Here is a 14,588-nt window from a genome sequence, read left to right as displayed (position 1 = left end):
TTTCATTTGCTTCCACTGATAGTGCTACCTGTATGTCGAGTTGTACATAAACTTTGATCTGTTCCAAAAATCGAAAATACAAATAATCAAGTAACAGTACAAATAATCAATTGATACAATTTGCCTCTACATCACTTGCTTTGTCCTTAACTGCGCCAATACCTACAACTTCCTCCTCATGTATTGTGTTCGAGGCCTCTAATACTAACTTTTTCCTTACAAGTTCATAATTGCCTAAAATCTCCCCCATGTTCTCCTCATCTTGATGCATCTACCTTCTCCTGATTTGGCACTAATGATTGTGGGTGCAACTGTTGGTGTTGTATCAATTGTCATCCGCTTTGAGTCAAATTTTTCATCAATCATTCGCACAAGCTTCTCATCAAGATTAACCTCAGATTTTTTTTAATTCCTTTTGATACATTGCATGCAACTTCCTCATCTCTTTCTCCCATTTTTCTCTTTCTTTGGCAAGTAATTCTTGCAACTCCTCGGTTTGCTTCTTTCGCCCCTTCTTCCAAACCGGAAGCTTGAAGAACACTACCAACTTCACTGTACCTACTCCTCTAACTCTACCATCGTGCTCTGGATATCCAATAATTCAGTTAACACATCATTGGATGCCCTTTTCTTTAAAAACACCTTCAGCCTCCTCCTTTTCCAGCTTCAACTACACAATTAGTAAAGATAACATCTGTTGAATAAACGTGATTGCCTAACAGTGTTGATCGAATACATGCTCCACTTACAATTCTTTGTACAACTTCCTCCACTTTAGAGTCTTTATATTTCCCATGCTTATGTTGTCTTGCTTTTACCCAGTAGATATGCCTGCTAATTTTCTCCACTTCATATGTTGACATATCTGAAGTCTGCAACATAGTATAAATGATTGTAACCAATCCAATTAGTAAGAGGCAATCATATAGTAAACAATCAATAATATGTAGGTGTGAAATGGAATTAAACCATACCATTTCAACCCGTATTCCTCGGTAACCCCTGTGAGAGAGCCGATGATTATACTTGTTCTTTTTCTATTTAGAGATTTGCACTTATCAGACTTTCCAAACGATAAACTTAATAAGATAAATCAACCTTACACATTCAGTAACCCATATATGTAAATCAAATGGCAAACCATATGCACATTAGCTAGTCGGTCAGCTACAAATTGATGTCAATAAAGACTTGAAGTTTCTCCATTTTGTAGCCGCCAAAACTAGTACCTCCTTATTTTGACTCCCTAGTAGCACAAATATTTTCTATATAGCACAAATATTTTCTATATAAAATCACACTATTAATAGCAATATAATTTAAGTTAGCAGTAATAAATCAAAGTGTAAGAGTAGAATTTTACCGTTACACAATCCCAAAGTTTTTCTTTATCATCATTGGGCACTTGCCTCCAATCTTTGTATGAGATAACTATCCTCGTGCGTGCTAATACTCCAATATATGATTGCAACCACCCAAACCCTTTACCAATTGGATCTCCATGTTTATTGTACTTTATGTACAACATCTTGTTTCAGATTATGGCATTAGTCAACCATCCCATTGTCACTGTCTCACGCTTTAGCAACTTCAACCCACTAGTTAGGTTGACAACTTTAGGTTCTTCATCCACAATAGATGGTTCAAATTCAAGTGATGTGGCTTGACACTTACTAGTGGTGATAACTGTCTCCTGATTTGTTTCAGATTCCTTGTGCTTTCTTCCAGGAACATTTTGTTTATGTTTCTTTATGTAAAAAGAGTAAAGTCTATTTTACTCCAACTTTCGTATTAGATTCTTTATATTTTCAAATCCTTTACAACAAAACTATCAAAGAAAAATTCCACAAAAATTGTATTAGAATTGGTTAGCGCATAAACTGAAATCAAATTGGAAGAGGATTAAGGAACCAACAAAATGTTAACAAATTATAAGAATGAGAACAAAGAGTAAATTTTGATTAACCCATATTAGAGATGAGAATATTAGCACCATTACCTATCTAGACTTCATCAGGACCATCATACTCAGAGTTCAAGTTCAGGTTACCCATATCCGAGGTTAAATAATGTGTTGCGCTGAAACCAATAATCCATGATTGAGTATACATAGAGCTTGTGGCTATGTTTCATGATGGTTTGACAATAGTCCCATTGTAGTGAAATTTTGGAGAGGAGAAATTTCTAGATATGTGGCCCAAGCCACGACAGTTGTGATATGTTAGCAAAATTTGCTCCTAAATGGGTCGGTTATAAGAGGACGCTCTTAGTTTTGATCGGTAAGTTGTTTCACGGTTCGTAGCTCGTCCACCATGAGTGGATATGTTCTTGGGTTGTCCTCTGCCCCGTCTAGATATGTTCCAAAATTTCTTTAGGAGAAATTCACTGTGGGAGAGATAAATAAGTTCAGGAACCGTATCACAAACTAACTGGCGTTCTTCACTTATAAAACACAAAGCATACAAGTCATCAAAATTGATCGGTTCAAGTCGGGCTTCAATGGCTCAAATAAAGGATTGATAAGATGGACCCAATCCTATTAACACTACGTCAACCAAATCATCTTCATGAACATAATGAAGAGAAATTAACTGATCATAAATACCTTTATATAGGTCGAGATTCTGTCATTCCATCGATGAAGATTCGTCAATTGAGTCCGCAAATTTCGTATTTGCAATCTTGATCTAGACGAATAAGCATATTGTAGCTTATTCCACACATAAGTAGTCACAACACCCGCAACACTTTGTGGTAATAGCTATTCAGTCACTTAGGCAAGGATCCATCTTAACACTTGTTAATCCTTTTGTTCCTATGATTCAAATTCCAGATTAGGGCTATTATCAACTAGCATCTTTGACGGCGGAACAATTGTTCTATCAAGGTGGCGTACAAGTTTGCAACCACAGAGTAAACTAATCAACTAGACTTTTCAAAGAACAAAATTCATCGCATTTAATTTTATAGTAATTTTTTCAGAAATTTTCTATTGACTAAGAACTGAATATAAATACAAGGCCTAATACATTACCAGCTCTCTGAACTTGTCCAAAATAGTAGATGAGTTCCCTAAACTTTGCAAGTGTCTCACCAGCTCCCTAAACTTGTCCATAAAAATAGATTAGCTCCCTGAACTTTGCAAGTGTCTCACCAACTCCCTAAACTTGCTTCTTCTGTAACAACTAAATACAAAAACTTATTAAACCTAAATTCTAAAAATACGTCTTCATCTAATCGAGATGCAATGTTTTCGCTTCTCCTACCTTTCAACCTGTTATAAGAGTTAGTGTTGCAGGTTTGAGAGATTTAATGGATGAGGATCGGGAGTTAGTATTATGATTTTTGTATTTGGTTATTACAGAATAAGCAAGTTTGGGGAGTTAGTAAGATACTTGCAAAGTTTAGGGAGCTAATATACTTTTATGGACAAGTTTAAAGAGCTGGTGATACGAAATAAGCAAGTTTAAGGAGCTTGTGACACACTTACAAAGTTCAGAGAACCAATCTACTATTTTGGACAAGTTCAGAGAGCTGATGATGTATTAGACCTAAATAATACAATGAATATATGTGAACGTAAAGGATTAACAAGTGTTAAGTTGCGGGTATTCAGTCACTTAGTCAAGGATCCAACTGTAATTTCTTTCGGATCTTCTTGTTTTCTCACAAGTCATACCATCGACTTTGTGTGTTTTACTTTTTGTTTTATTTGGCTGTTATATTTCATTTTTGTCACTTTGTTAATATTCAAAAGATTAGATCTATATTATTCTCTTTATTCCTTAAGTTTACTTTTTTGTTTTCTTGCTGATATTTTCTTTCTTATGATTATATTTGTATATATCCTTTCACCGAAACCTAAATTTTGTGGCCATGGTTTATTATAAAAGGACTATTTAAAATTAAATAATTTGATTTATGGAATGTTTAACTTAATTAAAAAATTTAATTACTGTTGTATTATGGAGTAAAAAAAATCTCTTTTTAAGCGGGTGTGACAAAACAATATTAGAATTAATGACGTTTTTATTTTTATTAAACAAATTTTAATTGATGAATTAGATTACTAACAAGTTGTTGGAATTGCAAAAGATTTTAAGTAAATGTTTGAAATTTGAGTGTAGTATATAATCAATATAACCCAATATTTGGAAAAAATATAAATATGATTCCATCGGTTTGTAAGTAAAGAAATGTGACATTTCTTCTAGTAAAAGAGCGACTGTGTTTTACATATAGTTAGTAAAAAATATATATAAATTTTTTCTAACATGGTTTTATCATGTCATCATGTCAATATGTAATATTATTAAATCAATATAATATTACAATATTAAAAATAAATATTTCATTGTACTATGTCAATAAAATCAAATAAATCAACGTGCGATATCATCGTGATGCATCAAAGAAAAACACTATTAATCATATTTTTTTAACTATGTAAAACACATTTTATTTTTTTACAATTCTTTTTACCATATTTCTCGGTTTCCAAATCAATAAAGGCAGCTCAAATTTTGAAAAGGTTATGATATTAATTAATTATATTGAATTAAAAGCACACAGCTTTACTGCATGCATAGTAATTAATTAACAATATAAATTAATTATTTATTAAAAGTTAAATTATAATCATTAATTTTATAACTAATAATTGAGATGTATTAAAAATGATAACTGGAGAGAACATGAACTTGTATCCAATTCCATTTGAAGAAGGATTTGATTAGGTTATATTTGTGTAATTGGGACCCGAGAATGTTAAGGTCACAAATGCTGATATTTATGTTTATCTAAATAACGAATTGGTGGCCACTGTTTCACTCTTTTCGGTCCCTTTTGTCTGCTGCTATTTTCTTGCTTTTATCCTACTTTTCTGTTTATGTATTCTCTTTCTACTTGGATATATACATTTCATCCATCCTTATCAAAGTTTAGCATCAGTTTTATAAAAAATTACTAAATTTTAATTTGTTTTCATAGAATTATTATTTCCAATAAAATTATTATAACCAATTTAGGTAAAAAAACCACTGAAAATAGGATTTGGAAAGAATTTTGTTAGGTATAAAACACGTTTCATTTTTAACGTTATTTATCTTTCTATAATATCACTCCTGAAAGGAATGTTTTGCTCTATTCAATAAATATTATTTTTATTTTTATTTAGTTATGTAGATTATTATTTTTTTTATTATTTTGCATATTATATTTTTTATTTTTATAATTTATTTTTTTGATTAATTTAAAACATATATTAGATATTTTATAAACTAACAACACCATATTTATTATAATTTTATCAAACACGGATAATTAATCAGCTAATAATAAATAACTAACAATCATGACTAACAGCTGAACAAACAATCCTTTTAAAAGATTTGAGGAAAAAAACACTTAGAGTTAAAGAGGTTCAACCTATTAGTTTATCCATAGATAAATTAATACACCCTAGATCAAGTTGGCAAAAAATGAAGATAATGGTGCTGTATAACTATTATTTATTATTGCTCGAAAATGATTTGAATTAATTTTTTCACAAAAATCAAATTAAGGTTCAACGTTGAAAATTATGTCTTTAATTAGTTTTTTAACAGATGCAATTTTAAGCTAATTAATTGTGATAACAGCTATTAGCTAATAACTGTTGCGGTTACTATTAGCTGTTTACAGTTGCAGTAAGCTCTTATCTGTTGCTATTAGCTGTTTATTATTAGCGGTTTAATTACCAACCAGTGTTTGGTAAAATTATATTGAACTGTTGCTGTTCGGATTTAAAATGTCTAAAATAGACATGTTAAATTAATCAACGATGAAATTATAAAAGGAAAAATGTGAAAAAATGCTCATAAAATTGCCTTTGGCTGCCAACATTAGGAGTATAATTGCACAAATTTAGACGTTAAGGGTAAGATTGTTCCTAGCTACAAATATTTGAGTTATTTTTGCACCTTATCCTATTATAAACTAAAAAATGTGTTACACAAATTAATAAAAATAATCTATATAATTTTTTTTTATTGAACGTAATAAAACATTGTTCTCCCGGTAATTATGTTGTAGAAATATAAATAATATTAAAGAATAAACATATTTCGTGGAAATAAAAAGGATAATTTTGTCAATAACATATAACTACAAACAACTGTTTATGAAAAGCTCTAAATAGGAGCTTTTCATGAAACGCCCAAGAACGCTGCAGTTTCCAGAGAAAATGCTAAACGTTGTGGTTATATAAACCTAACCAAACGCTATATTTCCTGCGGTTTGGAGTGAAACGCTAAACGCTAATCCGAAAAGCCGAAAGAAACACCCTCTAAGTTTTTTTCCCAAGTAAACGCTGATTAATTTCTATTCGGATGGTAATTTTATATTGAATTAATTGATTTTTTTAGAGAAATTAATTGTTTTTTTTAAGGCATAATACATCATTTACCCCCTGAATTTGTCCAAAAAGCTTGATTGGTTCTCTGGACTTTTAAAATATCCCAATAGCCCCTTGAACTTGCATAAAATGTTCACTTAGTCCCTGAACTTGTGTAAAATGTAATCAATTGATCACTCGGTCGCAAAAAAAAGTAAGTTAAATGCGGAAGATATATTTCACGCATCGAATGTTATTACATAATTAAAAAATAAATTAAAAATGAAGTTATTACTTGCTCAATTATACAACTTGTCTTTTCTAATATTAGAACTGCATACCTCGATTTTGGCCGTTTTACTTTTTTTAAGACTCATATAATATATTTTCGCATTTAACTTACTTTTTTTTATGACCGAATGATTAATTGATTATATTTTATGCAAGTTCAAGGAAGTATGGAAATACTTTTAAAGTTCAAGGGGTCATCAAACTTGTTGGACAAATTGAGATGACAAATGATATATTAAGTTTTTTTTTTTTTTAAATATGTAACTTTTAATATATGTCAATAAGATATTTATTGATGCTTTCGCGGAAACTAAAATTAATGGATTTATTTAACCGCACTGTTTTTCTTTCCAATCACGGAATGAAATCTTATTGATGATAATCATTATCTGTATCTTTGATATTATGAATAAAAGTCAAAAAATGTATAGAATAGAATAGAGGTGTCATGATTTGATGTTGAATTAATTAAGTAAAGTGTGATTTTGAAGGTGAAGGAAATATGGCTCCACAAAGGTGTGAATACTAGGAAATTTAATTAATCAATGTAACTTCATATTTTATTTTTTAATTCATTTATGAATTATGAGTGGAGCCCAAGGTAGGTTATGATGCGCCCGTGACATTCCCATATGAATAAGCCAAGACTCCACCCTAAAATAAAGAGACAATACGTTGGAGTTTTATCAATTTGCTGAATCTGGAAATATAAATTAATCAACCTTATCTGTTTGTTTTAGTGTAAAATGTATTCAGAATGATTACATATTTCATATTACTTTAATCAGCATATTTTCATCGTCTTATGAGTATAAAAGCTTAACAAATTCGAATGTGCCAGCTATTTCTCATTTTAGAGAAATTTATAGATTTTTTTTTTATTTTTTTTTAAGAAAATACTTGTATTTTCATTAAACCAAAATACAAGGAATAAAACTTCACATAAGTAAAGGCTAAAACCAATACAAGATGAAAACTACTACAAAGAGCAAAGAAAACCATAAAAGGTATAAAAACATCAAACACCAATATAACATATACTTCTCGTAAATCTAAATCTGTAGAAAAACATCTGCAATACACATTTCATCATTTAGGCCATTCCGAACATTCAAATCTTTTTTTTTTTTTGTTGCCACGCAAATTTATTGATCCACGGATAAGATAAATCGTTTCCGATCTTGCTATATCCGAGAAAGGTATAAACGACAGAATAATAGAGAGAGATATAATAGAGCAGATATAATGCAGAAAGATAAAGAAGATCCGATAAAATATATGATACAAAAAAAAAATGAATAACAAAAAATACAGAATCGGTGGAAGGAGGTAAAAAGAAGACAAACTTCTTTCGTCCTCCTTATAGTAGATCAACAAAACAGGACACTTTGGTACCTTAAAATCCCTAGCAGTAATCATTTTATCCTTGATATTTTTCTTAAAATATATATTTATACTGCATTCTAAAATTTTATTTTTAATTTTATATTTATTATTCTCTCCATTCTGAATTATGTGTGGTTTAAGAGAGAGAAAAATTCTAAATTCTAAATACTTTTTAATTAATTTTACTCCTTTCTCAATTTTACCCTTACTAAAATTCTCTGTTATTAAGCGTATCTTTCAAAAAAAAAAAAAAAATACATAGTTTGATTCTACAAGGAAGAATATTGAAATTTTATAAGAGAATGTTAGGTGAAAATAGAGAGAAGGTTGAGCCACTTTACAAATTTATCTATTTTAATTGTATTGTAATTAACGAGAAGAGAGAATATGATAGGAATGATGGTCATCAAATAGTAGATTATATAGCGTAGTATTGTCTTTTTAAATCTTATTTAATGACTTTTTAATTGACAAAATTTTGTTTTAAATGGCATACGATTCGAAGGGAGTAACATTCAATCTAGTAAAGCAAGATAAAATAGAAAAGAGTGTTAGACGCCGTTTGTTCTGTCGGAAAATATTGGGTAAAAAAATTTTTGATTAGAAAATAATTTTTTTTCCGTGTCTAATTATAATAAATATCGGAAAATGGGAAGAAAAGATAGGTGGGTACTATTTTGAAAAGGCTAAAAAGACCTGAAATATCCGTTTGTTTTACCTATTGTTTGCTATTGGAAAAAACTGTTTTTCTAAACAGAAGAAATTTCCAACTTTTATAAAATACTTCTTTTTGAGTGTAAAAATCAAACAAGAGGTTTTCTGACCAAACATATAAACCTCTTTATTTTGAAGTGAAAAGACAAAATAAATATAAAAAGGAGCAACCAAATATGTTATTATTTTTCAAATTGTAAAATATTTTTTCATATTTTTCATATATTTTTCTATTTACTAAACTAAAATTTTTTATCTATTTATTTTCATAAGCAAACAAGTACCAGAAAATCAATTCCGTCAAACAAAAAGAACCATATACTTTAAGCATTTTCATGTAATCCTAGATGGCTAAACCTCACCTATATCGAATCCTTCAATTCTTTGTTGAAATTCCAATAAGTAGAACTATATTATCTTGAGGTTTTTCCGAACCTGACTGAAGTTGCCCATCTAATAAATTTTTCTTATTAAAAAACAAAACAAAACAAAAAATTTGTGCAGTTTTCTTATAAAGAAATTGTTTGGTAGTGTAACTTTGTTTTACATGAGACCAAGTCTTTTAGATTAAAATATAAACAATATGAATCTTGATTGCATTTGTTAATAAATTTTAAATATATGATACTTGCAATGAATCTTGTGGTATGCAAGTGTGGGTTATAAATATAATAAAATTATTCTTAAACTTTAATTAAGTCATTTAATCATTTCTAATACAACTTGGTTCTAGGATTATATATTTAAATATCTCAAAACGACATACTATCAGTCAAATATAGTAACAATATTATTGTATTAAAAGACATCCACTGATTCATAATTAGGGTACTAGATTTTCATAATTAGGGTAATTTCGATTCCACTGGTACATACCTCGGCTAATGGAAATCTTAACCCTATTAATCCGACATTTGGGGATATTTAAGAGCCACATGTATTTATAATCAACTTATACTACTGGTAGAGGAGATGATAATTTATCAACGTATATTCTGAAAGCCACATGTATTTATAATCAACTTATTTCTCTTAAACATCAAATGAGTGAAGAAGTTTAGTTCATGCAATGTTAATGGTACTTGGTCTCTCGTATCATCCCTTGTTCGAGCAATTGAGGCTCGTCTTAAAGCAATCATATTTGATGTCTTTACGGGTTTAGTATTGAGTGAATAAAGACAACTTGAAAGGGATTATGTTACTCAAAATTTTCCTCCTACTACTATGTACACATCCCTAAATTTTGGATAGCAACATTCCTATCACCTCGATCGTCAAAATGGATCCAATATGGTAGAATATTTTAGCACCAATCTCATGGTAACAGACACAATATTAGCTCCAATCTATACTCAAAGACTCACTAAGGGATAAGTTTACTCCATCGTTATCAAGTAATAATCTAGATAAGTCCATGTATCGAATCCACATGATTTATACCAGAACTACCAGACTACTTGATTTTGAATCGTTATCTAGACGATGATAAGTTGATTTGAGTTTGTTTTCTATATTAACTTACTCCTAAAGTGATCCGGAGCAGATCATAAATTCCTAGCAGTGAGATGGATTCATAAGATAATACAAGTATTCAACCAATATTAAATTATAATTAAGAGTTGAATCAAGATTGAATAAACATAGTGTGACTAAACCGACTTATCCTTATGATAGCACTTAGCACACAATTCCTTTGTTACAGGTCGTAATTAACTCTAAGGATTCAAAAATTTAGGTATATGTTACTGTGGTGTTGTCAATTCCTATAGTTTTTGCTATAGATAGCCGAGTTTGACTCTTTAATATGGGCCAACAGTTAATGTTTCGACTTTTGAATGATTTAATCATAATATATAAACATAATAAGTGAAGAAGTCAATAAACACGAAATTGAAATTATATGGAACTTGTATTAAAGATGGCAGAAAAATGTCACAATCTTACAACCAATTCAAAATTCATAGAGAGATCTGATTAGTTGCAAGAATTAAAGAAGAAGGAACGCCTTTTGAAAACTTGTCAACTCGAGCAGTCTTCCGAATGGAGTTTTTGCAGATGACAATGGTAGAATGTGGGAATCTTATATGATTGTCAAGGTGGAAGGAAATTTTTACAAATAATTCTTGATGTCTTGGAATGAATATCCAAGATCTTTAAACAAGCAAAGAAACAATCATAAGTATGAAATTCAAATAAATATATAGGTTGAATATCTTAAAGGATTACAATCTCATTCAAAAAGAAGAAGACTTAGTCAATTTAGATTGATTCGCAGGTCCAGCTCGTCGAGCTGGCCTATTTGGATGGGAGAGCACTTCCCCTTGAGTTGGCCCCCAACGAAGGCTGGTTTTTGGTCTCCTAATTGGTCTTTGGTTGGCTGAAACATCCCTGAAAATACTCCACTGAAATCTACAAGAAAATCATATTAGAATTTACAGAATATCCACTTAATTAATTTCTCAAATAGTCTTTAAATACCAACTCAAATTCAATTTTTGGTAAATTAATTATGTGAATTCGAATATTGGGTGAAAACTAAATTTTGCATTCTTTTATTAAAAATAACAAGAATTAAGCAAAAACATGAAAAAACGTTATAAAAAATAAATAAAAACTAAAAGTTGATGAAAGAGAGATTAACGTAATTAAAATGACATAAAAGAATCAAAATGGTACGAAATAATCCCAAAAACTGTACCAAAAGATATGGGTAAAAGACCCATATCAAGCGTCGCTATTGATAATTCATTTTCGATTACAAAAATTATATAAGACTCTATAATGACGCACACTACTTAAGAATGTCGTTGTTGATCCATCAATAGCGATGCACATGATTATGAGCCCCACTATTATTAATTTCATTGAAATTAGAAAATCATACAAGGGTCAATAACGAGGAGTATTGTACAGATCATCGCTAATGAGGCGTCACTAATGGCTATTTTCCACTAATGTTGGGGCGATTCTTGACTGTTATTACACCAAATAAAATACTATAAAGCCATACTTTACGGTGCACAAATGTCTAACTGTAAGCTTGTCTCTAGTCCTACCAATTCCAGTGAGAAATTGAAATTAACAGATGGGGACCCATATATGTAGATTTGACCCACTATCATATAGCAACATGAGAAGTTTGCAATACCTCACATTTACTCGGCCGAATATTCTATAAGGTAAATAAAGTTTCTCAATATATGCATTTTCCCACAGATACACATCGGACACTACAAGAAAATAGCTATTTAGCTACCGAAATTTAGTTGGTTGCTAAATTTGGTCACTAATTGCCTATTTGCTTGTAGTGGGAGTTTCGTCAAAAGAATATTACACGATATTAAATGGTCTTAGTCACGCCATTTATTTGACAAAGGGACCGATTCCTCAGTTTCACTGTTTTTCAGATGCTGATTAGGGGTTGTGAGGATGTTAGGAAATCTACTAGTGCATAAGTTGTGTTTTTGGACCGTTGTCTGTTGTCATGGGCCTGTCGAAAACAAGAGACTCCATTTCGATCCTTGATTGATGCAGATGTCATGCAATTGCTACGACAACCTCAAAGGTTATTTGGCTCCAAATGTTACTTCTCAAGATTGGGTATTCACTGCAACGCCACCTATTCTTTGATGCGATAACTTAAGTATTATTTATTTCTCTACCAATCCAATTTTTCACAATCAAATCAAACACTTGGATATTGACTTCCACTATTTTCATGATAAAGTACATTATAAAACAATGGTTGTTCGATATATCTCCACTGTCTATCAAACAATAGATGTATTCACAAAACCACTAGCCCGATCTTGATTTATCTTCTTATAGGACAAGTTGTCCGTTGTTTCTGATCGGGTACAACTTGAGAGGGTATTAAGGATTGGTACATGACTAGGAGTACCCTATTAGCTTACTGTTAGGGTGATAAGGATTGGGACAAGCCATGCACGCATTATGCATGGTGTCCAAGTAGAATACTATTAACTTATGATTATCAAAAGTAGAGTCGTATTAGGAAGTCTCTTGTAAATTTCTCTTTGCTTTCGAATTGTTTGTGTGCATAAATACTAAGTTCATAATCAATGAATGTTACGTCAAAGTTCATAATTATTCCTAAATTAATCAGAGCCGAAATAGCTAAAACTATCAAAAGTTCAAGAACCTTAAGGTACTTTATTCCTAACTTATTGTAGAATCACTTTAATAATAAAAGGTTAGCCCATCTCCCGTCTCACCATCTCAAAAGTTTCGGTGAATGAAGTTGATCTAATTTCCAGTCAAAAGATATATTATTATACATATATATTCTAGGACTAATTGATATAAATTTCTAGATGGCACCCTTAACAAATTAAGAATAATTAGTGAATACTTTGCTTCCACTGTGCAAATCAAAGAAAAACAAAAGTAAAACCTTTGAGAAACATGATTTCATCACCAGCTATTAGGCCAATGGATTTGGAACAACCCTAGCATCATGATAAGATTAAGGTTAATTAATTTGGAGGAAAAAGTTAGGGGTTGAAGAGAAATGGCAGCCACAAAAACCACATCACTTGCTCTATTTCTCATACTAATTAATCTTGTGCTATTTCCATTTATGAGTACTTATCACCGCGGATCTCCATCTCCATCTCCATCTCCAAAGTGTATGGAAATGGCAACAACAATGCAGAACACATCTCCATCTTCGTCTCCGTCTCCGTCTCTGTATCCGTCTCCGTCTCCAAAGCATATGGCAAAGGCAATGCCGACAACGGTTGAAAAATTCCCGAGGGATGCCCTTAAATTAGGTGTTTGTGTGCATGTGTGGAGTCCATCACTTGGCATAACCATAGGCGACCCTCCAGCCAAACCTTGTTGCGCTATCCTCTTTGGGCTTTTTGATCTTGAGGCCGCTATTTGCCTTTGCACAGCCATCAAAGCTAATATTTGTGGTGTCAACATGAACTTTCCCATTGCATTCACCTTTCTCCTCAATGTCTGTGACATCAAGATTCCTCCAGGCTATATTTGTTGATACGCACCCATGTATACCATAATTTTCTTAGTTTTCAATGCATAATGGTACTCTTTCTTTGTCTGAAAGTTATGTAAATTTGTATATTCTTAAGTATGACTTATTAGTAATATACTGTATAAAGTATAATCGTTTTGTTATATCATGTTTCCCTTAGTTATGTTTAAGCATTTTCTACGTGAAACGAAATAAATGTTTATATGTTACTATTAAATATTATGCTCATGCATAGAGGGTTTAAGAGAAAGAAAGTTGATGTAATTTAAATCAACAAGGTAAATTTACAAACCAAATCTTGAAGGAATCAATAAGATTTTCAATTTGGGTGAAGAAGCCTAGTCTCAAAGGAGCAAAATATCTATTTGATTTGACAAAAGATTCTCTTGTTACATGAGAAAAAAGATTTGATTTGATAAAAGATTTTCTATTACATGAGAAATAGATGAATTTAAACTCTATAATCTAAATATTAAAAATACATCAAATCAAACATACATAAAACCAAACCTATAACAAAAAGAATGGTCAAAATGTCAAATTACAAATTAACTAACCTAATACATAATTGTAATTTAGCTTAAGAAACACAATAAAAGAAAAGGTAAAAAAATGAAGAAATTAAAATATAATGACAAACTTGAAAATCGACTAATCGCACATTTGTGAATAAGTTGAAAATCTACATGATGGAAACCCATCCAGAATTAGTTGGGCATTAACCATCACCAATTTTGGGCCGATGACCATGGAATGGGTCAGCGGCTTCAAATTTTATTCTTTCTTTCAGATTGAACTTTGGGTTGT

At 30.8% G+C, this 14,588-nt stretch overlaps 2 protein-coding genes across 3 annotated transcripts; one reads left to right on the top strand and one right to left on the bottom strand.

Annotated features, from left to right (window-relative positions):
• Positions 1–567: 567 nt before the first annotated feature.
• LOC136213214 (uncharacterized) lies at positions 568–2,755 on the bottom strand. 2 transcript variants are annotated; one of them, XM_066002815.1, is made up of 5 exons: positions 2,606–2,755; positions 1,364–2,385; positions 975–1,037; positions 750–872; positions 568–670 (listed from the first exon to the last, which is right to left on the bottom strand). In XM_066002815.1, the coding sequence occupies exons 2-5, from the start codon at positions 1,526–1,528 to the stop codon at positions 614–616; spliced, it is 408 nt and encodes a 135-aa protein (XP_065858887.1). In that variant the 5' UTR covers positions 1,529–2,385; positions 2,606–2,755; the 3' UTR covers positions 568–613. The 2 variants fall into 2 exon arrangements, with proteins under 2 accessions (XP_065858887.1, XP_065858886.1); XM_066002814.1 differs by lacking the exon at positions 2,606–2,755 and having other exon boundaries at positions 1,364–2,493.
• A 10,540-nt stretch (positions 2,756–13,295) lies between these two features.
• LOC136219027 (lipid transfer protein EARLI 1-like) lies at positions 13,296–13,784 on the top strand. The gene has a single exon (XM_066006226.1). The coding sequence runs from the start codon at positions 13,296–13,298 to the stop codon at positions 13,782–13,784; it is 489 nt and encodes a 162-aa protein (XP_065862298.1).
• The last annotated feature ends 804 nt before the right edge of the window (positions 13,785–14,588 follow it).

Source organism: Euphorbia lathyris, chromosome 1 (assembly GCF_963576675.1).
Source record: "Euphorbia lathyris chromosome 1, ddEupLath1.1, whole genome shotgun sequence".
In the NCBI taxonomy this organism is placed as follows: Eukaryota; Viridiplantae; Streptophyta; class Magnoliopsida; order Malpighiales; family Euphorbiaceae; genus Euphorbia; species Euphorbia lathyris.
This window is presented reverse-complemented; position numbering and strand designations above follow the sequence as displayed.